The sequence below is a fragment of the Heloderma suspectum genome, chromosome 3, assembly GCF_057233095.1.
Source record: "Heloderma suspectum isolate Gila_16-S chromosome 3, 16-S_ref, whole genome shotgun sequence".
In the NCBI taxonomy this organism is placed as follows: domain Eukaryota; kingdom Metazoa; phylum Chordata; class Lepidosauria; order Squamata; family Helodermatidae; genus Heloderma; species Heloderma suspectum.
This window is the reverse complement of record NC_139460.1, coordinates 33,342,115-33,368,524: the sequence shown is the minus strand read 5'-3', so window position 1 is coordinate 33,368,524 and position 26,410 is coordinate 33,342,115. Positions and strand designations below refer to the sequence as shown.

At 42.2% G+C, this 26,410-nt stretch overlaps 1 protein-coding gene across 1 annotated transcript in view; it reads right to left on the bottom strand.

Annotated features, from left to right (window-relative positions):
* Positions 1-600: 600 nt before the first annotated feature.
* The window catches only part of FGF9 (fibroblast growth factor 9), a 58,774-nt gene continuing 32,964 nt past the window's right edge, over positions 601-26,410 (bottom strand). The window contains exon 3 of the mRNA XM_084841642.1: positions 601-1,915. Within this exon, the coding sequence (XP_084697768.1) occupies positions 1,670-1,915 (246 nt within the window). The 3' untranslated portion in view covers positions 601-1,669. The remainder of the gene's footprint in view (positions 1,916-26,410) is intronic.

Here is a 26,410-nt window from a genome sequence, read left to right as displayed (position 1 = left end):
AATTCTCAAGGGTTTATGACAAAGACTCTTTTCTAAGGGCAAGCCCAAAATTATAGCCACAAAAGAAAGGTGTGTTTGCAGTTGTTATGTTACCTAATCCAAATGACATATATTAGGCAGTGGAGCCTGCATGATATACTTCAGGAACATTGGAAAGATAACTTCAGGAAATAAAACAAGTATAGTACTTTCCCCCTCATTGCAATTCTCAATAGAGATTTATTAGTTTCATTTTGCATTAAGAAGGGTGCTAATATGTATTATGACAATTCACACTGAAAGCAACTTCTCCCCATAAAAGATGTTACAATAATAACCCCTATGGAACTTGTGTAATTTCAGAGTAGATAGTCAAGTGCACAGTTAAACAAGTTTACAAGAGTTGAACCTTGTCCCTGGCCTCTTGTACTAGTTGTGAGAACCATAATTAGTACAAAATGTCAATATTAGGATGTTCGTGGCATTCTGCTTAAATAAAAAGAGCATATTTATCATTTAGCTTTGGTATTATCTGCAGTATGTTTTAACAAGTAGAATATATACCAACCCTTCTTTTCTTTCTTTCTTTCTTTCTTTCTTTCTTTCTTTTTCTTTCACAACTGTGAAGCTTACAAAGATGGAATAAGTCACTTATCAAAGAGGAAATATTACAGACACAGAATTAAAGTTTTGAAGACCCAGTTTTATCTTTAATCCTTGGGGAGGAAAGGGGGGGGGGAGTTTAAGCTATGAAACAAGCAGTCAGAAGAGTGAGCACTCAGAATCATGAGTGCTGTGCATACCTTTACAATAATATGGGCACCAAAGAGATTCCACCTTTAGTACATTAGGGTCACTAGATTTCTCTTTGCCTCCATGCACCTTTATGTTCGACTTGCGTGGTTCACAGGTTCATAGTGGCCTTTGTTGTTGAAATGTTTTACAGAGCCTAAAGCTTCCAAACTGCCTATCTGGCCTGTACAGATTTCATTAAAAATAAACTCTATATAATAAATAAATATATAAAATAAATAAAATGTTGCCTTTGGAATTTCTATAAATAAATTTAACTTTTTATTCATTTTTTTATTTTTAAAAATCTTTTCTTGTGTTACCTAAGAGGTCTTTGCTTGAAACTCAGCAAGGGGTGACTCCCACTTGAGCAAACTGAAAATAAGTCTCTTAGTTTGTTTGTTTGTTTAAGTAAGACCGTACCCTCCATGCCTTTTTTTAATGCAGTGTACAGTTGAGCAGGCCACCAGCCAAAATTCCTGATGAGTCAAAGTATGGCAGCTATGCTGATATAGGATGAAGTACAACGGATCAAAAAATTTAAAAGCGTGTCTATTTCCCAGCATGCATCAGGCCTCCCCCCCTTCCTTCTTGCTTCAGCTTCTCCCTTTCACCCTCTTTTTCTTTCATTCTCACACACTTCTCTTCCTTCCTTCCTTTCTCTCATAATAAATCAAGCAATGGGTGTAGGCTCTCCTCCAGGAAGACAAACCCTTTAAGTGCAGAACAAAATCAGCATGTTCCATCCAGGCTTCCATCATACATCATGCATGCGACAAAGTTTGGCAACAGTGGAGCTGATGTGATGACACAGCTAATCAATTAAGAACCCACCGCATGAAACCTTTATAGTGGTTACTTTTTTTTTTTAAGGGCTCAAGTGAAGGAAATGTCTTTGTCAACTTTGGCTTAAAATATCCTTATATAGTTCAGGGACTTTCTCCGGGTCCACAGGTCTAGGTAAAAAATGTGTGAATTTTTGATGCCGTTTAGTCCTAGTCCCTTCTCTTGGAGTCCCATCTCTATTTAATGCAACATAATATCGTCTTCCCGTGTCCACATGCTTATATAGGTTCGATGAATATGTGTTATACCAGTTCTCTTCAAATTGTTCTCTGAACACACATTCCTGGGTTAACTTTTCCTGTGAAGAGAAACAGAAAAAAGAAACAGTAAGAAATTAGCACTTTTTATTTTCCTCTTTTGTCCTCTTTTTTAGTGATTCACAACTGACCACCCTATGACGGCTATATATTACCTCCGGTACCATAGAAAATTACTGGGATTTAAACAGAAATACAATACTGAGCAGGCACACAGGTCACCTGGTCACAGTCTTCCCGATAGTGGGGAAGTGGTCACCTTAGTGGGAAAAGCTGTGACCAGGTGACCTGTGTGCCTGCTTATTCTGCTGTCCTGCTGCTAACTGTTGATGGGCAACTTCAAGGCCTCTGATGCCTCCCTTATTTATCTTTCAATCGGACTTGGACTAGACAGCCCTTCAATAGAGGACAGCTTCAAATAGAGGACTGTCCCTGTAAATGATACAAACAAACAAACTTATATGTGGCTGGGAGTGGAAGGGCAGTGAAATATTTACAAATCATAGATGGGCAAGCACTTTACCCATGGGCACCATTACATCTATTTCAACCTAAAACCTTTAACACAGAAGCAGTACCAAATCCAATGGATTTGCACATTGAGGAGGAAACCATTTTACTGAATTCAATAGGTAAGAGCTGAATGTGTTCTAATAGCCTCCCTTGGCTTATCTAAAGAGAAGAATGCGGGCAGCTTTATAATCAATGTCTTCTTTATATTTGCTGAATAGTCTTTAAATACAGCTCTTGTTGTCTTAACATTTCTATGAGCAATTTTAAAAATTACTTTGTGTTCTTTCAATTGCAAAACCAGATGCAGAGTAGAAATAGAGAGTGCCGGGCTCTGTCTTGGGAGGGAGAGGGGATATGAAATTAATTCAAATTAAGTTTTTCTGCTCTCTGCAGGCAGATCAGATCACATGATGTGCACTGACACATCACTTTTTAACATCTCTTCGGTGTTAAAAAGAGAGGTCTGCTTAAATGTCTTTCTGTCCTTTCCTGAATCAGTTAATTATTCAGTTCAACAACTTTTAAGAATACTCATAAAGGCCTGTTTGAAGCCAAGATGTGCCTTTTAAGAACTTCTATTTTTTTCTAGATGGCTTCAATCAGTTACAACACTGCAGGACACCACCATGCTGCCATTAAAAGTTATATCCTTTTGAAAAATGAAAGCAAGTTCTTCGTATAAAGTACTGTAGCACACTATAACACATGATAAGAAATACTGTCAATTTACCAAGGAAGATTACATACATTGTACTACATATTGGGTATAACGCTCGTAAAATGTTATACAAATAAAGCTTAACTAACATTTTATCAGTCTGGGTTTTCTATGGTAAAAAAAAGTGCAAAGTGCATGAAGCGCAATTTAAAAATAAGAATTCTGTCTTCCTTGACAAAAAGCAACAATCACACAGTATAAAATGGAAATAAATTGTTTCTAAGCAAATACTTTATTCCACTGCACCTCCACATACATCATATGAGCTATAGTGGCTCATACAGTTTCTTCATTTATTTATTTGTTAATTTGGGATACAGTCAATAACTTTTCCCATGTGAGCTATATACTATCAACTACAATATATACTATAGCACCTGTAAGCTGCACTATTATGCCCCAACACGAACACTAGTGCAGACACTAGTGGGAATCTAGATGGCAGCCATAGACCCTATTGTCACTGCTTCCCCATTCCTGGCTGGATAGTTTTGACAACTCCCAGCCAGGGATGACGATGATGATGAAGAAGAAGAATGCAACACCATCAATGTGCAATTAGGGATCTGTGAATCAACAAAACCTGAGCTCACTAAGAGTCTTCAAATTCCACCCCGAGCCAATCTACACATATGACTTACTGCGGAAGGAAAGCGCTTCAGGGTCGTTCGGGACACATGAAGTTATGGCCACCCCACAGCCACCCTGCTGCTTCCCACTCTAAAACACACATTTTCTGAAAGCTGTTTTAGCGCATTTTTTTTAACCTTAAATGCAGTTTCTGTGCTTCAGCTGCCATATGCCCCATTCACATCAATTAAATCCTGCATGCTGGGCAGGCCTAGGGGTGTGTCTGTGCCTGGTCGGGAGAGAGGGCTTGGGAGAATAGCCCACTAGGTCAGCCCAGATGTAAGGAGCAGAGGTGAGAAAGCAAGCCAAAGGGGTGGCGAAGGGGCACCACGACGAGCTGCATTTCTGCCACCACCTGCTCTCTCCACCACTCTGTAGCGTCTTTTTCCCACTGAGGAAACCGGAGCCCCTTCTCCCTCCCCTACCCCCAGGGCTGCTTTCCCATTAGAGGTTGACCCATTCATAGAAAGCAGCCTGTTTTCTCCATTCTTGAAGGTGCAGTCTCGCAATTCCAATGTGTCAGGATAGCAGCTTGACTCAGTCAGAGAATGCAGCCTGTTTTTGCCATTCATAAAAGCGCAGTTTTGATCTTTGCTCTTTCACAATATCCTAATGGTGGATGAGAGGGGACATGTGTCGGATTAAACTACAGGGGCTTAAGTGCTTCCAGACTTCCCTGAGCAGGGAAGCGTGGACAGGGGAGAGGAACAAGCCTCTCATTTGCTCAGCAGCATCTGCATGTTTGATGATGTTCAGTGCAAGTGGCGGGACTCCACCCACACAACCCCAAAGTAAGGAGGAAAGACATGCAGTGTGGCCTGTGAAAGCGCATTTTAAGGTACTCCACCTTTCTGGCTATATGTGTCCCTGATGGACCAGTCAATGAGGATGACGAAATGAAAACAGATGAGAAAGAAAGGGCAGAAGTGCTCAATTCCTACTTTGACTCAGTCTTCTCCCAAAAGAGGGTCTATGACCCACCTGGCAAAGGTGAAGTACAGGCTGAAGGGGCAGGATTGCAGCTTGAGATCGATAGGCATATGGTCAAGGAACACCTAATTACATTGAATGTGTTCAAATCTCCAGGGCCAGATCAACTGCACCCTAGAGTAATAAAGGAACTGGCAGAAGAACTCTCAGAACCACTGCCTATTCTCTTTGAGAAATCATGGAGGACGGGGGAAGTGCCAGATGACTGGAGGAGGGCTAATGTGGTCCCTATCTTCAAAAAGGGCAAAGAGGAGGAACCTGGGAACTACGACCAGTCAGTCTGACATCAATCCTTGGGAAAATTCTTGAGCAGATGATAAAGCAATCCATCTGAAAGCACCTTGAAAACAATGCAGTGATTACACGAAGCCAACATGGATTTGCCAGACTAATCTGATCTCATGTTTTGATCAGGTCACCTCCCTTGGGGACTGTGGGAATGCTGTGGACATGATAGACCTTGACTTCAGCAAAGCTTTCAACAAAAGTGCCCCAAGATATCCTCATTAGCAAACTAGCTAAAAGTGGGCTAGATGAAACAACTATCAGGTGGACCCACAGCTGGCTACAGAATCTGACTCAAAGAGTACTTATCAATGAGATCTTCTCAAACTGGGGAGAGGTAATGAGCGGGGTACTGCAGGGCTCAGTCCTGGGCCCAGTGCTCTTCAACATTTTTATTAATGACTTGGAGGAGGAGGTACAGGGAATGCTTATCACATCTGCAGATGACACAAAATTGGGCGGGATAGCTAATACCTTGGAAGACAGAAACAATATTCAAAGTGATCTTGATAGGCTGGAGCGCTGGGCTGAAAACAACAGAATGACATTTAATAGGGATAAGTGCCAAGTTCTGCACCTAGGAAAAAGAAATCAAATGCAATTACAAGATGGGCGATACTTGGCTCAACAATACTACAAGCGAGAAGGATCTTGGAATTGTTGTAGATCACAAGCTGAATATGAGCCAACAATGTGATGTGGCTGCAAAAAAGGCAAATGCTCTTTTGGGCTGCATTAATAGAAGTATAGCTTTCAAATCCCGGGAAGTACTAGTTCCCCTCTACTCAGCGCTGGTTAGGCCTCATTTGGAGTTCTGTGTCCAGTTCTGGGCACCACATTTTAAGAAGGATGCAGACAAACTGGAGAGGGTTCAGAGGAGGGAAACAAAGATGATCAGGGGACTGGAAACAAAGCCCTATGAAGAGAGACTGAAAGAACTGGGCATGTTTAGCCTTGAGAAGACTTAGAGGAGATATGATAGCACTCTTCAAGTACTTGAAAGGTTGTCACAGAGAGGAAGGCCAGGATCTCTTCTCGATCATCCCAGAGTGCAGGACACGGAATAATGGGCTCAAGTTGCAGGAAGCCAGATTCCAGCAGAACATCAGGAAAAACGTCCTGGCTGTTAGAGCAATACAACAATGGAACCAATTACCTGGGGAAGCAGTGGGCTCTCCCACACTGGAGGCATTCAAGATAAAGCTGGACAGCCGCTTGTCAGGGATGCTTTGACTTGGATTCCTGCATTGAGCAGAGGGTTGGACTCAATGGTCTTATAGGCCCCTTCCAACCCTACTATTCTATGAGTCTATGATTCTATGATCAAAGCCGATTTCATGAAAATCTGCATTAAACATGAAAGTGCTTCACATTCCATTGCCATGTAGATTTGGTCCCTGAAACTCGTTCTGACTCATCTCAGATTGCAAGCTTTGTTTTTTTTCTTTTTGCATGAAAACCCTTATATATTTATGTGTCTCAGAACATGAGATCAGATTAGTCTGGCAAATCCATGTTGGCTTTGTGTAATCACTGCATTGTTTTCAAGGTGCTTACAGATGGATTGCCTAGCCCCAAATGTACACATAAGTTGTGCGCATTTTTGAAATGTATGCATCTTCTCCCATTTATTAAGGTGCGTTTCCCGTGCATTTTTCAAATGTATGCATTTTTAATGCTTTGTTGTTGTTCTACGAATTGCATCACAAACTTAGAAATGTGGAAACTTGGATCACAGATTGTGTCTGAGTCCATGTTTAGTTCTGGTAAAAAAATGAATAGACACAAATTTCTCATACATCCCTGTGTGCAATGCACTTTACAGATTAATATAATTGTTCCTTGCCCTGACAAGCTGACAATCTAAAGTTCAACAAAAGGGAGGTAATAGAAAGAAGGAAGGAAGATGGAGAGTTGACAAAACAGAAGAAGAATATGCATTCCAGTCAGTTGCATGCTGCAATTTAGTAGGGAATGAAGTCTAAAGGGTTGTACCATGGAAAGGATAGGTTGTGAATAGGGATTTGAGGGAAGAGAGAGAGCAAGCATGAATCTGTTCCAGGCAGAAAGGGCTACAGTGCTGAAAACTCACAGGGGCTGTTGAAAATGCTCTTCCAAGCCCCAAGAGTATTAACATAAACAGCAGAGTAGCAGGGTGCCTCCAGACCCAAATATGGCTGTGATTTGCCCAGGCTGTCAGGACTAGGACGGCAGCAACAGCACAGAGTCTTCCAGAATTGTGCAGCACGAAAGGTTTGTGGGACAGGCCTTTTGTATCCCAAGCTTCTTCCAAGTTCACAGTAGCACACCTGGGACTCCCTATCTCTCTTTCTCATATCCATGTATTGTGCAAACCCATCCAGGGGACTGCACGTTATGTGCCAGGGAGAAACCCTTTAATATGGCATTCAGTGAAGCCTACAGGGACCCCATGGTTAAAAGAATAATAGAGGTTTTGTTATCACAAAACCCTAGACTTGTCTTTGCTCTTTAATCATGTATTGATTCATGTTTCTTTTTACATTTTGGGTTATCATTCAGGGTTGTATGAATGTGATATTGTCAAACTGGGCATTAAAATGTTGTATTTAGCTTTCAGTAATTGGTTGGTTGCCTAAGTCAAAAGTGAAACTTTAATGGAAATGATTGACCAATTAGATGGCTGAATAGTTGAGATATATTGGCTGTTTGTAGAAGAACGTTCAATTAGTTGATAGGATTTATTGATTCATTTTTATGTGTTTCATCTTCTTGACATATGCAAAAGGATAAATGATATTTAAGTTTGGTAGTGCCATTAGGTAATTATTTTAGTCTCTGGCTTTAATGGTCTTACACAGAAGCAGTGGGGGCTCTTTAGATCAGCCTTGGCTGGCTGGGGCATGCTGGGAGTTGTAGTCCAACACATGGGGGGGAACCACGCTGGGGAAGGCTGCTTTAAATGGCAATGTGTAATACTTCACTTACTTCAAAATGTGGTAAGCCAGCCTTGCTACATTTGGGTGCCCCCTGCTCATTCCACTCAGTGGGACTCTGTACGACTGCCCCAAAGTCCTACCCTGTTTGCACCACTGTTCACATTTTTTAAAAATCACAGAGAGGATCTGAATCTAAAGACAGTGATACGGAGCTGTTTTGTCTTAAGCGTTTAAAAGACAAGATACCATCCCTCCACCCCCTCAGATTTGACATCTTTATGCGTTCCTAGCAGTCCTGGAACAAAACAGTAATTATAATATCAAAACGTACAACCTGCCCCATTAAGAAATTGCCATGTGTTAGTAAAATGAAGGGAAATGGGACATCACAAGGAATACTTTGATAAATAATTTTGTAAACTCTTTCCCTGTGGAGCAAATAATTTAAAATGTATGAACATAAATTCAATAAATTCAAAAGAGCAAAAGTTTGCAATTTACTTCATTCCTAAGGCTCCATTTAATTTTTTTTTTGCAATATTACTATATTAGGTGCTTTAGTTCCAACTAGATGAAAAAATGAATGAATGCCAGATATAACCAGTGTCTCCCTCTTCACTGAAGGCCTATTAATTAGTCCATCATTCCTGATGGTGCTGACCATCAATGCCATAATTCTCCTTTCTCCCTTCTTCTTCCTCCCCATCCCTTTGAATATGGATAAAAAGGTAAAAAAAGGTGTCCCCAACCAGTCGTGTCCGACTCTAGGGTGTGGTGCTCATCTCCATTTCTAAGCCGAAGAGCCAGCGCTGTCCGAAGACGCTTCCGTGGTCATGTGGCCGGCATGACTAAACACCAAGGTGCACGGAACGCTGTTACCTTTCCCGCCAAAGCGGTATCTATTTATCTACTTGCAATTTCTTGCTTTTGAACTGCTAGGATAGCAATCACTTAAAAAGAAGAAGAAGCAAACATAGCCCATCATGAAGTCTAATCCAGAATCAAGAACAGGAATTGAAAAACTGTGGAATGCCCATAACTTGTTCCTCCTTAAGAGCTTTTCTACACAAGGCTGTTAATTGCTGTATCTACTTTTGGTTTCATCACAGAATTGAGATACAAGCTCCACACTAAGATCTTTTCCTTCCCTGCTTTTCCACTACATAAGTTCTAGGTGGCGTTGTGCTATAGCAGAATAGCACAAATAAACAAGTAGTTCTTTTGCTTTCATAAATAATAGCCCATTTTCCCCACTCTAAAAACAACATGGGAAATGCTCTTAAAAAAACAGAAGTGAAATTGGAGGATGGTCTAAAGAACAATGTTGACCAAAAACCCATAAACAACTGAGTAAGGAACCATGAGTGCACAATAAATGCCTCATGTAGAAAAGCTCTAAGTCAATGCTCTCAGGTTTAAACCTCAGATATCTTCCATTATTTTGGTGCAGCCTTCCCCCAACCTGGTGCCATCCATATGTATTAGACTGCAACTCCCATCGTTCTCAGCTAACGTAGGCAATGTCCTGTTGAGCGTTCTCTGTCTAGAAGTCATTGGCCCATAAGCCCTGCCCCAGTCAACGGTGGGATCACAGACAGCTGTTCAGGTCACCCAGTCACTAACATCACTGTGGGGAAGGGCCACAGCTCAATGATAGAGGTCACGCTTGGCATACAGAAGGTCTCGGGTTCAGGTTCAATCCCTGGCATCTCCAGGTAGGGCTGGGAAAGAGCTGCAGCAAGTCAGTGTGTAGACCAGTGAGCTAGATAGACCAGTGGCCTGAACCTGTATAAGGCAGCTTCCTATGACATGCGCTTAAAATGGGATTCAAGGGGTTATATCCAATGTTAGTCCTACTTAGAGTAGACCCATTGAAATGAATGGGACTTAAGTTAGAGTAACATTGGACACAACCCAATCTCAATATTTTTTCCATATATAGCCATTTGGTCAGTAATTTATTGTAAGCAATATGCCTTCACAATGTAACATAACATAAAAATACATTTCATTTAATAATGGCAGATTTGCTTTCCCCCCACCCCAAAAAAGATAAGTGTGGGGGATAAAAGAGGCAGAGCTGAGATATTCTGATCATCACTCTTATATTCTGCCACAGTCCTATCCACAAAGTCCTACCTACGTTTAGCCAGTAGAACAGCAAACTGAGCCACTTTTAAGGTTACATATTTATCCACATCATTTAATAAGTATCTGAACTTGTACAGCAATGGCCAACCATTATGGCCAAGAAAGGCCTGATTCTCTAGGAGCTGTGAAAGGGAGTAAAATGGTACTCAATGAGCAAGCTCCTCAACCACCTGGGTAAAGCTTTGCCTCATATGGTATCCCATCCTAAATTAGAAGAATCCATAGTTTGCAGTCCTAGAAAAATAAAGCCCTTTTTCCATGAGAAGACTCAGACCCAATAAGAAACTACATCTATTTGACAACTATTTGAACATTTTATTTACGTAACAGAGATCTACCCAGCCTTTCCCTCTCTATCAGAGCACGCAAGAGAAGGTGACTTACAGTAAGCTAAAAGAATGAAAGAATAAAATCACAATAATACAGAGACTAAAAACCATCAAATAGAAGGCAAGACAAAAACTTGCTGAAAAAAGAATGTTGGCGATGAACGGTCAAACGAAAAGGGAAAAGGCCTATCTCTTGAGGCAGGAGGTTCTACGGTCTGGAGGTGCTTCCAGACTCGGCAGCAGGGGGCTCCTGGTGCTAACAATCCAAAGGCATTGTGCAGCTGTTCCATCTCTTCTTTCTTAATGTAGTTTTTCTAATGAGAAAAAACGATGAAAGAAGTGGTGGGAAAACACGGGAGGGCTACAAACTGGAGATGACATCATCTGGACACACACCACCACCCATCAAAGTCTGTGAATGAGGTAGTGTGGTTGCACAACAAAAGCCTCATTTGAAAGTGCCACTGGGGGTACATAGAGTCGTAGAAGGGTAGAATAGTAGGGTTGGAAGGGGCCTACAAGGCCATCGAGTCCAGCCCCCTGCTCAATGCAGTTATTTAAGTCAGAGCATCCCTGACAGATGGCTGTCCAGTCTCGTCTTGAATGCCTCCAGTGTGGGAGAGCCCACCACCTCCCAAGGTAATTGGCTCCGTTGTCGTATTGCTGTAACAGTCAGGAAGTTTCTCCTGATGTGAAGCCAGAATCTGGCTTCCTGTAACTTGAGCCCATTATTCCGTGTCCTACACTCTGGGATGATTGAGAAGAGATCCTGGCCTTCCTCTCTGTGACAACCTTTCAAGTACTTGAAGAGTGCTATCATATCTCCCCTCAGTCTTCTCTTCTCAAGGCTCAACATGCCCAGTTCTTTCAGTCTCTCTTCATAGGGCTTTGTTTCCTCTGGGAAACAACCTTATGCTTTTAACCATAGGGTTAAAACAGACATTATAGCCAGCAGCTACATCTTCTGTGTTTTATACTTTAAAGTAGGTACAGGATGCCTGATCCAGATTGGGACCCTATTGGGTGGGGGCCTTTAACCCTTCTCTTCCCCCACCCAGACTATGTACCTAATTCAGATCAGGGGGAGCATGCCTCCAATTTATATCTCAAAACAGTGGTCCATTTCCTTTATGGATGCTAGCTACGTCTTTAAAGTAATGTCGGTTTTGGCCCAGAGAAGACTCTTTCCCTCGTTCCCACCAACTGTACCTCAGCTATTGTGGCCAGTTGACCACAGGAGATGGGTAGAATCGCATAGTGGGAGACAACCCTTACGTTATCCTGGTCTTAAACTGCAGTGGGCAGAAGGTAGATCTGGATCTACTGGTAGAACTCCGGGCAACTTGCAGTACTTCAGCAAGGATTTTTGACTCCGAATTGTTTAACAACAGCAGTGACAAAAAGTAGCTTCCCCCTGCTTATACTGCTAAAATGAAGAAAGCTGGGAGCAGGGGCAACTAGGAATGTTTTTTTGTGTGGAAAGACTGTGAGCTCCACCAATTTTAACCTTAGCCAGTAAATCAAGATCATAAACCTAATTTTAGACATCATCAAACTGAAAGTCATCTCCAGTCTAAGAATGGCTGCTGATACATTGCCTGGCAGCAAAAATAACGTTCCGAGAAAGCTATTCTGAACGGCTTCTACGGTTGGGTGTTTCCCACAGTTACACCAAACTTGGTCACCATATACTAATAGCTACGCCTTCAGACAAGGTACTCTTCATCATCTGGTAAAGTTAAGTGGGGTTTGGTCCATAACACAAAATCTCTTTTCTCTGAAGAAAAGATGGGAGAGAAAACAAAGAATCACTTATGTGGAAGGTAACCTGCCTTCGACTATACTTGAAAACCCCAAGGATCCTTTTCAAGATTTCCTGGACACAATCTAAGGAAAATTTAAACAATTTTAAAACCCACTAATTTCAGTAGCATAGATTTAAGCATTATTTAACTTTCCCATCAAAAGTAACGGGACTTGAAAATGTTTTAACTTTTTCTGGATCATACTCTCTAAGTCAGTGGTTCCCATCATTGAGTCTCCAGACATTGTTGGTCTATAGCTCTTCACACAGCGCATAGTTAAACTATGGAATTTGCTACCACGATATGTAGTGATGGCCACCAATTTGGATGGCTTTAAAAGGGGGTTACACAAATTCTTGGAGGAAAAGACTATCAATGGCTACTAGTCCTGATGGCTTTGTGCTACCTCCAGGACCAGAGGTAGTATGCCTATGTACACCAGTTGCTGGGGAACATGGGTGGGAGGGTGATGTTGCGTTCATGTCCTGCTTGTGGGTTCCTGATCGACAGCTGGTTGGCCACTGTGTGAACAGAACGCTGGACTAGATGGACCCTTGCTCTGATCCAGCATGGCTCTTCTTATGTTCTTATCATCTCTGATCATTGGCCATGCTGCCTGGGAATAATAAGAGTTGTAGTCCAGCAGCATTTGGGGACCCAAACTAGGAAAAGGCTGAATCTAAGATATGCTTTTACTGCTGTTATCATGCATCACTTCAACTTTCTAAGAGATATACCTTTAGCCCTTACTGTTGTTCTGAATTGTTCACTCCCTTTTCCTGCGGTGTTGATTCTTTTAGTGTCTTCTATGACCATGATTTAAGGAAAACATTTATAGTGCAATCCTAGGGATGTCTACTCAGAAGTAAGCTTCATCACATTCCATAGGGCTTACTCCCAGGTAAGTGTGTATAGGACTGCAGCCTTACATGCAAGTGAGGGAACTATGCACAGTGACCAGACCTTTCTTCCAAACATGTCCCATACACAAAGAAACAAGGCACTATGCCATTTAAAAACTGTTTCTCCACTTTGTGTACTATACTTAGGGTGAGAAACTGGTAACCTAACATATCATGTATCAAGAAAAGTTCCGTTCAGTTTTATTTCCATGTTATCCACAGAGTATAACAGGCTACAATATAAAATAACTAAATCCATACCTTACAAAATATAAAGGACATAAAGTGGGTGAACCAAAATTAATTATCATGATAACACTTCAAAACATGGGATTCAACAAAAGGACCTCAATCTTGAGATAATACCAAAACATGAATTGCTAACTCCTTGACATTTACTTACTTACTTACTTACTTACAAAAAAGTCAATCTTCTGAAGAACCAGTCAGCTTTCTTCATCCTGGCATATTTTTTTCAAAATGTCATATGAATGGGACAGTTTAAAAGATAATGTAAAGGATCTTCAGTTTCTCCTGTACCACTTCAATATAAACATGCATCATAATTAGGGACGGATGAATCTCTCAATTGTGGTTTATTTTTTTAAAAATAAAAAAACCCTACAGCTTTGCCTCATAAATAGGCTCAACACAGCTGTTTCACCTTTCAATTAAAGTACAACTAAGCCTAAAGACCTCCGTGTTTCTTTGTATGTATCTCCCACACTGGAATCCCACTGTGTAATTATTCAAGACTTTAACCGCAGTTAATTTTTCCAGTCTTAAGATTGGAAAAATTCTCAAAGTTCAGGATGAACCAATCTCAAGTTCAGTTTCTCCCAAACTTTGAGGGTTTAAAAACCATTTGTATGAAAAAAATTGTAGGCATTTTTGTGCATAATTCTCCTAATCCATGCACTTTTTTACATAGTTTTTGTACGCAATTTTCATAACGTAGTGCAATTCGAATGTTATTTTCACTAATATATACATTTATCTGTGCACTTTTCCCTATTAAGTGTATTTTTTTACACATTGTTTGACTGGAAGACTCCATTGTAAAATCTGGAAAAGCGTGAATTTCAAAGGATAACTGAGTTTCAGTTTGCGTATTGGTTCCAAAATGCAAAATTAGGTAAGTTCGCATTCGAATGCAAACTGAACGAATTTCTCCCCCATCTTTAATCATAATGAATATGGGCAAGTCTCGTTTCCAAAACAAGTGTTGACGTCAAATTGAACTAAGTAGCATGAAAGCTATTATCAGTGGGAAATAACTCATCTGAATAAAGTAATCCTCTAACCCTGAGGTGAGGGACCTACAGCCCATATGTGGGATGGCGCAGAAAGAAAAACATGGGGTGGCCCAGAGAGAGCGACAGAGAGAGAGAGAGAGAGAGAGAGAGCGCTATGTCATCCTACAAACTCCACCCACTTTTGGTTCAGACTCCACCCAACAATGCCACAACCCCCGATTTATTTTCTCTTAGGTCAACAGCCTTCCATAGGAAGAAGGTTCCCCACCATGCAATGCTCATATTGAAAGCATGGCACAATTTTGTTGTTAGTCCATGTCACATAAGATGAAAATTATGGAATAACCTCTCAGACTGTCAGTGAACTTGTTTATAAAATGTATTTATTTATTTTGCTGTTTTTCCTTCTCTTCACAATTTTTCTTTCATTTTTTCCTGCGAGGTCACTTTAAAAATACTTTTATATAGTTATTGGAGAGTTTATTTTCTGCATGATTTGTGTTAACAGACATCTCTAGGAATGCAAACCTCCCCACTAAAAAACCCCCTCCATACAGTTTTGCCTCATAAATAGGCTCAACGCAGCTGTTTCACCTTTCAATTAAAGTATAAGCTAAGCCTAAAGACCTCAGTGTTTCGTGGTATCTCCCACACTGGAATCCCACTGTGTAATTATTCAAGACTTTATCCGCAGTTAATTTCAACTTTGATGACACTTTACGTCAATTATGTAGTAAGTAATTATTAAAATTTCCATCGAATTGATGAGTGAAGAGGTCAGAGAACAGGCAGCCATCTTGCCAGATGTCATGTGACCCTTCCGAGCCCAAAAATATTCAGCGTTCAGGTTTTGAATGACAATCATAGCTGAGTTATTTCACTATTTTTGAAAGCCTGTAAAGAAGAAGGGAGGAAGAAAAGGAGACTTACACACACACACACACACACACCTGTACCTTATTAAAATGGCTAAAATTACTGCCTCAATTTCCCCCCCCCCAAATAAAAAACAACTCTTTAAGTACAGAACAAGGACCTCAGCACAAAAACCTGTGTTTATACAATACTACATAATAACACTTAGCATCTATATTGTGCAGGCATCCCCAGCCTGGTACCTTCCAGATGTTTGGAACAACTCCCATCTGCCCCATCCAGCATGGGGAATGATCATGGTGATGGGAGCTGTAGTCCAAAACACCTGGAACCTGCCAGGCTGGGCAAGGCTGATATAATTCTTCAATGTGCTTTACATAAATTAATGCAGTAATGCTTGCAATAGCCCTTTAGGGGAGATCAGCGCTTTTATCCCCTGTGGAATGCTCTCCCTAGGGAGGCTTGCCTGATGCCTCCTTTCGGCACCAGGTGAAACCCTTTTTATTTTCCCTGCCTTTTTAGTCCTTCAGTTTTTAAAAATTGCACTTTTAGATCTTTGCACTGCTCCTGGCTTTTATCTTGGATTTAACTTTGGCTCTATTCTGTTTTAAACTTATGGGTTTTATATTATGTTTTATTCTGTTATTGTATTTTATGGTTTTAAGTTTGTTTTGTGAACCATCCAGAGAGCTTCAGCTAATGGGCAGTATAGAAATGTAATAAATAAATAAAATTAAAATTAAATACTAAAGGGCTGTTCTGACACATACACCAAACGCATGGGGAGAAAGTGGGACTTCGTTCCTGGCCAGAGCCTGCATCAAGTATAGGCATGGTCGATGTCAGGGTTGGATTGGAGCCCAGAGAGCCCCAAAGCTGTTCTGATTCTGAGGAAGAGATAGAAACCGTGGGAGAGGAACCCGCACGCTGTTCAGAGGAGCAGCCAGGGGGAGAGCCCCTCCCGGTACACATTCCTGAGAGTGATAGCGACCCTGGCAGAGAGAGGGAGGCGCAACAGCAGTTTCTGTTGCCAGCGTAGCGTCAAGCAGAAGATGGCGGGCGCTGAGAGGAGGCGCTCAGCCCGCTTGGCGCGACGGCAACAGCAGCACCCCGATGCCCCACGGGAAAAGGGTGATCTCTCTCCTCCTAGCTCATAAGTACAGAGGTTTCCCGCCTTCCCCTCCAAACGGAGATCAACTGATTCCTAAGGTTAGAACCCCCGAGTAGGCAGCTCTCTTAAGTCTCACTCGTAGGATCAAGCAATTAGCATCTGTAAGCGTCATTAGGTTGAATGGGAATAAAGCCTTGGAAAAGAGCCCTATTGTCTGCATGTTGATTTTGGCTACCTGAGGATTTCAGAAGGCAGCAGGGGCGACCTCCCGACAGTCGGGCACCTGCCAAAGGCCCACACTCCAGCATGGGCCTACTGACAACTACAACACTTTAAAGGACAATCTTGCTATCAAGTTATTATGCACCACTAAACACCCAATTGACTTCAACGGGCATATACATGAGTAACTAAGCTCAGGCCAAGATAAACACTACAAGATTTTTTTTTAATACTCAGCCATCCCAACTTCTTGTATTTGCTAACACTGAATGGTTTATTACCTTGGTTCATACCAAGGCCTCCTACAAATAGAATTGCCAACTGGGGTGGGATGGGGGGAGGGTCACAGCCTGGCCGTCTTCTGTGGCCTTTAACTTTATCTTGGTATGCAGGAATCAGCAGGTAAAACTGGACAAAATCTGGTAATAAAAGTCGGCGACCCTAGCTTAAAGAATGATTGAGGGAGACTTACTTCTTGCTTATTTGACTTGCTAGCATCACATCTTGTCCTCAGACAATATCCCTGTGGGAATTAGCCACAAATATGATACACCGTGGGCAATGCTACCTCCAATGTAATATATAAACAAACTCTTTTGAGTTATTAAGCAGGGTTACAAGATGCTTGTAACAGAACTGATGCTGGCAGGGCTAAAGACCTTGTCATCACTTCTGTGTTACACCACCGTGTGCTGTGTTTTTAGGGGTCATAATAAGCTAAACAAGAGGAGCCTGTTGAGCATACAGAGTAAATCCTTCCAAAGACAACCCGGGGTTGGTGATTCAGTAGCTCTGACCACTCTTCTCTCAAAGTCAAGAGTGGGGAGAAAGGGGATACAGCACCAAGATTTTCAACTATGAAATGTTGTGTGTCCCACCTCCTAAAGAGATGAGGTTGCTGGGCCTTTTGTGTAGCAGCACCCAGGCTGTGGTTCTCCTTCCCCAGGGAAGTCAGACTAGCTCCATCCCTAGCCCCACACCAACGGCCACTCGGTCGAGACCCTGGTGGGTGGCTGGAATGCCGCAATCACTGGGGCATTAGATCAGATGGCTCTGAAACAGTCTCTCCCCCTGAACAGGGCTCGGACTGCACCATGGTTCAATCCGTAGTTACGAGCTCTGAAACAGGAGGTGAGACAGCTAGAGTGCCAGTGGCGGAAGTCTCGCTCCCAAGACGATCAGACACAGGCTAGAGCTGTATCTTCAGCCTATCACGTGGCGGTGAAGGCAGCAAAAAAGGAATATTATGCTGCCTCTATCGCGTCTGCAGAGTGCTGTCCTTGGAGGCTGTTCCAAGCGGTCCGGAGCCTGGTCAGTCCAGTGGCTCCGGAACCGCTGGAGCATTCTAAAGCCTTGGCAAGGCACTTTGTGGATAAAATTGATCGGTGTTATTCCATGCGCTGTGGATACAGTTAGTAAGCAAGAGGCGGTCTGTGACAAACCGGTTTTGTGGGATCAGTTTCAGCTTCTTCCTTCTGATGGAATGGACAAGGTGCTTTCATCTGTAAGGCCGACCACCTGCTTACTTGATCCTTGCCCATCTTGGCTCATTATGGGCTGCAGAGAGAGATTGGGTGAGGGGATCAGGGCAGTGGTGAATGCCTCCCTTGAGGAGGGAGTGATGCCATCAGCCCTCAAGGAGGATAAGACCACTCTTAAAGAAGCCCTCCTTGGATCCCCAAGTTCTGAACAACTTTCGCCCAGTCTCGAATTTGCCATTTTTGGGGCAAGGTGATTGAGCGGGTGGTGGCGATGCAGTTGAGGGCACACTTGGAAGAAACTGATTATCTAGACCCATTTCAGTCGGGCTTGAGGCCTGGGCATGGGACAGAAACTGCCTTGGTTGCCTTGGTGGATGATATGAGGAGGGCTCTGGATAGGAGTGAATGCTCCTTCCTTGTTCTCCTTGACCTCTCAGCAGCTTTTGATACCGTTGACCACGGTATCCTCCTGGACCTCCTGGAGGGGTTGGGCATTGGAGACACCGTATTGCGGTGGCTCCGGTCCTTCCTCTCCAGCAGGTACCAGAGGGTAGCACTGGGAGAGGAGGTTTCAGACCCGTGGCCACTCACTTGTGGGGTGCCACAGGGTTCCATCCTCTCCCCGATACTATGTAACATCTATGTGAAGCTGCTGGGGCCTATCATCAGGAGGTCTGGGGTGCTGTGTCATCAATATGCGGATGACACGCAGCTCTACCTCTCGTTCAAATCTTCACCAAGGTTGGCCGTAGAATCCCTATCCAAATGTCTGGAGACGGTAAGTGGCTGGATGGGAAAGAATAAGCTGAAGCTGAACCCTGACAAAACCGAGGTACTTTTGGTGGGAGACAAGAGGAGGCTGGTGGATGTTGAACTGGTGTTGAATGGGGTACGACTACCCTTGAAAGACCAGGTCTGCAGCCTGGGGGTCATTTTAGACTCCCAGCTGTCCATGTAGGCTCAGGTGTCAGCTGTGAGCGTTACAGCGCTGTATCAACTCCATCTGATACGGCAGCTGCACCCCTTCCTTCCCAACCATCTGCTCCCATAGGTAGTACATGCCCTGATCTCCTCTTGTTTAGACTACTGTAATGCGCTCTACGTGGGGTTACCCTTGAAGACGGTTCGGAAGCTGCAGCTGGTACAGAACGTGGCAGCTCGCCTGATTACAGATAGCCGCCGGTGAGATTACATCACTCCAGTGCTGAAGGAGTTGCACTGGTTACCAGCTGTTTTCCGGGCCAAATTCAAGGTGTTGGTTTTGACCTTTAAAACCCTATATGGTTCCGGCCCAGCCTATCTTAAGGAGCGCCTCCAGCAACACCAGACAGGCCGCTTAACAAGATCAGCTTCAGATGGCCTTCTCTCTGTCCCATCAGCCAGGACAGCTAGGCTGGTGAGGACGAGGGAGAGGGCCTTCTCTGTGGTGGACCCCACTCTGTGGAACTCCCTCCATAGGAACTCCGCCGTGCCCCCTCTTTAATGAGCTTCCGCCACGCATTAAAAACGTGGTTGTTCAGGCAAGCATTTGGGGTGGGTTAGGGTATTTTTAATAATGTTTTTAATGTAGAATTTTATTGTTTTAACTGTTTTGTTGTTGTACATCGCCCAGAGTGGCTGGATGAACAGCCAGATGGGCGATTAATAAATTTAATAAATAAATACATACATACATACATACTGTCCTTTAGACGGTCAGTTACAACACTGTTCAAGCGAGCTTTTAATAGTTAGTACTACTCTCTAGTTTTCGGTGATTCCTAATTTTATTGTATTGATTGTCTGTTTTGCTTTAGTAATTTTGTATTTTAGTCCTTTATTGTTTTTAATTGCACATTGCCTCAAATGCTCATTGAGCAGAGAGGCAATTTAAAAATACACTTAAATAAATAAATAAAATAATATATAAGGATTCCATCGTATCTCTTTGTGAGGACGTAAGTGATTTAGCAAATAGTTATCTGCAAGGTTATCATTTCATATCTGTTTTCACACTATACCCTTCTGAAGCAAAGACTTTTTCAGTCAGTGAGTATTCTATTTCCTCTCATATGAATAAACATGAATCAATGTTGGGTCATATTATATCTGGTTTCATGCACCTTGTTGTGTTAAACTCAAGGTCACTATCCAGAACTCCAACACAAATTCTTTTGGAAAGAGAGATCACATTGCATCATATGCTTGCATACCAAAAAAGAAGAATCAAAATGAACTGAACATATAAAATGGACAGAAAAGTTGCTTCCTCCTTCACAAATGCTCCGGTTTCTTCTTGGCTGCACCAGATATATGGAACTGACCAAGGCTCCAAGCAAAGGGACAGCAAGGAAGGATCAGCGACAAACCTGTTTTCAAAACCCACCTTTTTCTGAATCTTTTGGTATAGCCTTTCAGTCCTGTCAGGAAATACAGGGGTTGAACTGGGAATTATTATCCTATTTACAATTCTGTGAGTTCAAGGTCGCTGTAAATCTAATATGGGCACTGGCAGGGGTCTTATTTATCGCTAAGCCCTTGGTGTCCCAAGTGCAAAATCTGCCACCTTTTGTTTGGAGACTGCTAAGAGTAATAATGAGTTAATCATAAATTAATAATGGCCTGGCACCTCTTGACACCCATCTGGGAAGTCTCAAAGATAAGACAAGTTTAATTACTGTTGTGCCAAGAGGCCACGCAGCACGGCATTGGCTTCTGGAATCCCATATCTTAATCCAGAATTCTCTTGGAGGCATCTAATTATTGAATTTCCTAACTGGGGAAAGATTTGCCAGATTTGACACACTACTCATTCTGCAGTGAAGATAGATGAAATTGAAAATAATTACTTCAGGTTCTCTGCATTCTCCTTTGGTACTCATTTTAACTCCATTGTAATCCAACTGTCCAACTGTCTTCCTAGCTAGTTTCCTGCTTCTGATGTATTTAAAGAACTATTTATTGTTGGCCTTGATGTTATTATCGATATGCTTCTGAAAATACCTTTTTGTACTATTTATTGCCTGCTAGCATTTCCCTTGTGCAAGTTTTGTGTTCCTTTTTGTTCTCCTTATTTGAGCAAGACTTCCAGTTTCTGAAGGAAGTCTTTTCTCTAATAGCTTCTTTGATACTGCTCATTAATCATGCCGGTGACCTTTAGGACTAGGTGCAAACTTATTTTACCTGGAGTACACATTCTAGCTGAGTTTCTATTATTGTTGTTCTGAGTAACCTCCAAGCATTTTTGAGAGATTTAACCCTTTTGACTCTCCCTTTCAACTTCCTTTTTTTACAGTTCACTCATTTTAGAGAACTTTCCCTTTTTGAAGTCAAATGTGACTGTGTAGGACTTCCTTGGTAATTTCCCACTTAAATATAAAATAGGCTTGATAGCACTGTGGTCACTGTTTCCAATTGGTTCAACAACACTCACATCTTGCATCTTGTCCTGAAAAGTCCTTATCCAAAACTGAAAAGAAGACTAAGCCCACAGTTAAATGTAGTTGCTCATAATTCTCCCTTGCCTCCCCTCTCCAGTTGTCTCCCCACATGATTGAAATCTACACTGTAAGCTCCTTGGGACAGGGACCCACCATTGCTTTCGTTATATTACTCTGTAAAAGTGCCCTCTTAACTAATGACATTGTACAGGCCCAGCAACCACACACAACATCCTCAGACAAATGCATAGGCCCCAGTACCCACTGCCCCATATACCACACATGGTCGCCACACACACACACACACACAAACATTTAATTTTGTTTTTGCCTAGTGAATCACAAGGCCAGGAGGCTAGCCTGCAGACACTGCCATCTTAATTGCCTTGAATTGTCCTCCAACATATGTACACTGGGCCATTGCATAGTGAGCAATTAAAATGGCTCCCACAAGTCCAGCTACTCAGCCCTTCTGTCAGCACTTCTGCTGAACCGCTGCTGCTACTGGACCACCTAATTACCCTTTCCCCAAAGCAGGACCATTAGAATTAAAATAGTGGAGCCCACAAGTTGCAGTTGCCTGAACTTGGCACCCCTGTTGGCACCAAAGCTGGTTCACCTGCCACTGGACTCCCTGCAACTGCCACAGCCTGACAAGTCTGCCAGGGCAGGATGGAGCTACATTACACTCCTGGGGGTGGGGGGAGTACTAGAGTCAACCTGCCCAGGATCCTCTCAGACCTGGAGCTGGCCCTGGTATTGTACTATTATCATGACCATATCTCTCTTCTCTATAGATGGCATAGATTAAAGGCAACTTCCATGATAGACAACTTCCACCTTGAAGCAAAATCAAGAGAGATTCTTGGGGCACCGTAAAGACGGTGGCTACCCCTCTGGAATGGTTTACAACATATGTGAATTATAATGTGTCCATTTCAGTGTACACATTTTTTCCCCTCATTTAGCAAACATCAGTACTGCAATGTCAGCAGCGAACAACACTTGTACAGTTTTCGCATCTTGCAATGCCATCTTGGCCCCAGGTTCTTCAACTCTGCACCAACGCACTGGTTGGCACAACCCAATATCCCGAACACTTATTTGTTGGCATGTGCATCCAGACCCAAGAGGATAGGAAAATATACATTGATTCCAAGCCACAACAGTATTTGTGCTACTGTTGGCAGCTGTTGAAATATAGGTACTAATTTTGCCAGTATCAACAAGGCCCTGAAGGATCATGAATATTAGATGTTATGTTTCATTGAAACTAATGGAATTAGATCACAGCCACTTTTCATCACACTGCAGTCTAATAGCAAGACCCATCTTCTGCCGAGAGTTTTTAAAGCCAACTCAGCCAGCCTAGGGGTACAATCCATCAGGAATTTCTCCTACGCAAGTCCCGCCAGAGGAAACGGGAATTGCACAAAAGCACAGCTTATGCCCCAGATACATAACTGCCAAGTACTTCATTAGCTCCTTGCACATTTAATATTCTGCAAAAAAAAATAGCTTCTCTAGTTCAGCATGACATTAAAACCCTCATAAGCGCACCAATTGCAAAATTAACACAGGAAGGACAAATGCCAGCTCAGATTCAAAACCAGCAACTTTCCAATGCCATGTTGTTAGTAAAAGACGACTGTTTTATGCCTTTCTTTGTAATACATTTAAGTATTCGCTGTATTATTAGTTTTTAAAAACTCAGAACTGGCTTGTTTATAATATAATAATAGTTTCTTAACCTAACAAAACTGCAGGCAGACATTACTCCCATTAGTAGACTATATTGTAGATCTGGATATTTTTAATAAACATATCACATTGGAAGGCAATTCTGCTGTGCAATAAACACATAACTGATTGACTTAAAGTTACAGTCCTACCCAGACTTGTGGCCAACAAAAGCAGCCATCCTTTTTCCCTAATGATCCTGGGGATGAAGCTGCATCATAGAGTAGTATTATTCCAAGAGGGCATTCTGTCCCAGAAGCAAAGATGGCACTCAAAGCAATATACAATGGCAGAGAAATGTGTTCAGTTTGCATTCGAATATGAACTTGCCTGATTTTGCACTTTCAAACCAATCCACAAACCACAACTCAGTTACCCTTTGAAATTCCCATTTCTCCAAATGTTGTGGTGGAGTTCTCTGATTTTAAAAAATCTATTTTCTATGATTCTATGATTCTATTAAAATGCATATTTTAGGGGAAAATGCGGATAAAAGTGTGTACACTAAGGAAAATAATGTTCAAAAATAATGTTCACATTATTATAGGGAAATTGTTTGCAAAAAATGTGTATGAGAAATCCATTTTTGTTGTCTGCCTGAGACTAACAAAAACAGGGGAGCTGACAAGCTCTTTGCTGGTCACAATGCAGCTTGAGTCAGGTTTGTGGAGCACATTACTCCTGTGTAGGGATGCATGCAAAATTCGTTTCAATTCCTTTTTGATCAAGATTTACCTGCTTTGCACCTTCCAGATCGAATGCAATCTGCAGTCAAAGTCTTTACATTTCCAAGCTTGCAATAACATTCACGGGCCCCCCAAAATGTGTCCAACAGCATGCATATGCACACTTTTGAAAAATGCACACAAATATGCTTCAATCAATAGGAGAAGAATACATACATTTCAAAGATGCACAGAACTGATGCAAACATTTGGAAAAATATGCATGAAAATATATACGGATTTCCATGCCAAAAAAAAAGCTCACAATCAGATACGGACGTGAGATGGAATGTGCTTTGAGATGGAATTCAAACAACTTTGGCGAGCTCGAGTTTTGCTGATTTGCACATCCCTAGTGTTATGTAAGTTGCATTGGCTTCCAGTTAGTTTCTGGGCACAATTCAAGGTGCTGGTTATTACCTATAAAGCCATAACCTAAATGGCTTGGGACCAGGCTGTTTGAAGGACTGGGCCAGTTCATATGTCACAATAAGCCATTGTGGATTAATTAACCCACAGGACTCCAAAACGTGTGCAGGCCACCATTTTGAAGATGCAAGCTGTGGCAGGGGCACACGGTTGTGTCATGCGAACCCAGGGGTCCTTGGTTATTTGCAGGTTAAACAACATTCAGCTAACCCTAGAAAAATCCATGGGATCCCTAGAATTTCTAGTTAAGAGGATCGCAGATAGGCAGGCTTGGAACAAACCCTATCAGAGGATGTGGACAGTGATTATCACTAGGAGTGGGCAATTTTGGGCTAGACAGACCAATAGTCTGACTTGGTATAAAGCAGCTTCCAGAATAAAGCTTTATCAATCCTATTTCACTCTAGATATGCTCCTTCCAGTCTTCCAAAAACAACATCGCCAAAATGCTTCTCATTACCTTTCCAGGGGTTCTCTTCATATTTTGTGCTAAGACAGGAAATTTGCTCTAGTCTGCCAAATATACTCATTAGCATCCTTTGGGGAAGAATTGGTAGACTGCTCCAGTACCATATTATAAAAATCGGGGGGCAGGCCTGGGCTGCATTGCCCTATTTGATAATCCATCCCTGGTCAAGAGGACCCTTAATATCTACCATGGGGGGGGGAGAAATCCAAGTGTAGAGCCAAAAACGTTATTCTCAACTGTTACACAACCTTTCCATGAACCCCCTGATTGGAGTTTGCAGACAACCATTTGAGAACTGCTACTCTATACCATCGTTACATATGAAGCTGCCTTGACTGCCTTTTGAAGCTGAAAACCTGAATATAAATACACAATAAATACCTACATCTCTTCCCTCCAACCAATACATAAATCCACAGCCATTGCTTTTCTTCCATTACTCCTTGTGACTTTGGAACTATGATGTCAACGAGGTAGCAATGCAACAAGCACTGGTAACATCATCTTTTAAAAGTTGGCTTATATGTATGCACGCGATGGCTCATGTGCGATGGCTTGCATGCGTAGATGAGCCATCATAATGGTAGCTTTCATATCACCTCAAACAAATGTTTCTCAATGCAATCAGTTCCATACATCCAGCTAGCAGTCTTCAAATGTTGCGTCATCAAATGTGAACTAGCACTTTATACACTAATCCTTATACACACTAATCTTAAAGAATCACAACAACACAGACAGAATCACAGTAGCACAAGAGAAAAACACACTAGTATTACCAGAAGCATCCTATGGGAGGCAAGTCTTCGCCACCATGCTAGTACTATTCACATTCTAAGTGGCTCAGTATAATTTAGCACAAAGTGTCACAGAATCGTCAAATAGTAGGGTTGGGAGGGGCCTATAAGACCATCAAGTCCAACCCCCTGCTCAATGCAGGAATCCATGTCAGAGCATCCCTGACAGATGGCAGGTGTTGTTGACAGGTGTCAACATAGCCCATCCTCCCATGACCAGTCATTTCAGTTTTAACACTTTAAATTCTATCCTCACAAAGGGCAGCAAGCTCCATATGATCAGCTCACCCTGTGGAGGCACCATATGGAGGCTGCCTTCCAGCTATTCATCTGGAAGAGTCCACCATCTTGAGAAGCCTACTTTCATCATAGGACCATAAACCCACATTTGTGTTGGCATGGTAACACAAAGCTTTTCCACTTTTTAGGTCACTTCAAACTTATAGTTTGCTAAGTAGAAGCAGCTTCCATAAAAAAGAAAGAAAGAAAGAAAGAAAGAAAGAGAAAGAGCTCAAAGGTATATTCATCTGATGCATTTTGAGTCTGTGAACTCTTTCTCAGGCTCTTTAAAAATGATGATGACCATGATGAAAACTATAGGAACTATCCAATTATGTCCACATGTTGGCACTATTTACATTGTGCTAGTGCAAACCAATGCTTGTGCAACATCAGTAAGGCTTGCTATTGCAATGGGTTTCTAGGAAAGCAGTCATGCTAGAAAGTACTGTTGATGTTCCAGAAGCATTGGTTTATGCTAACACAGTGTA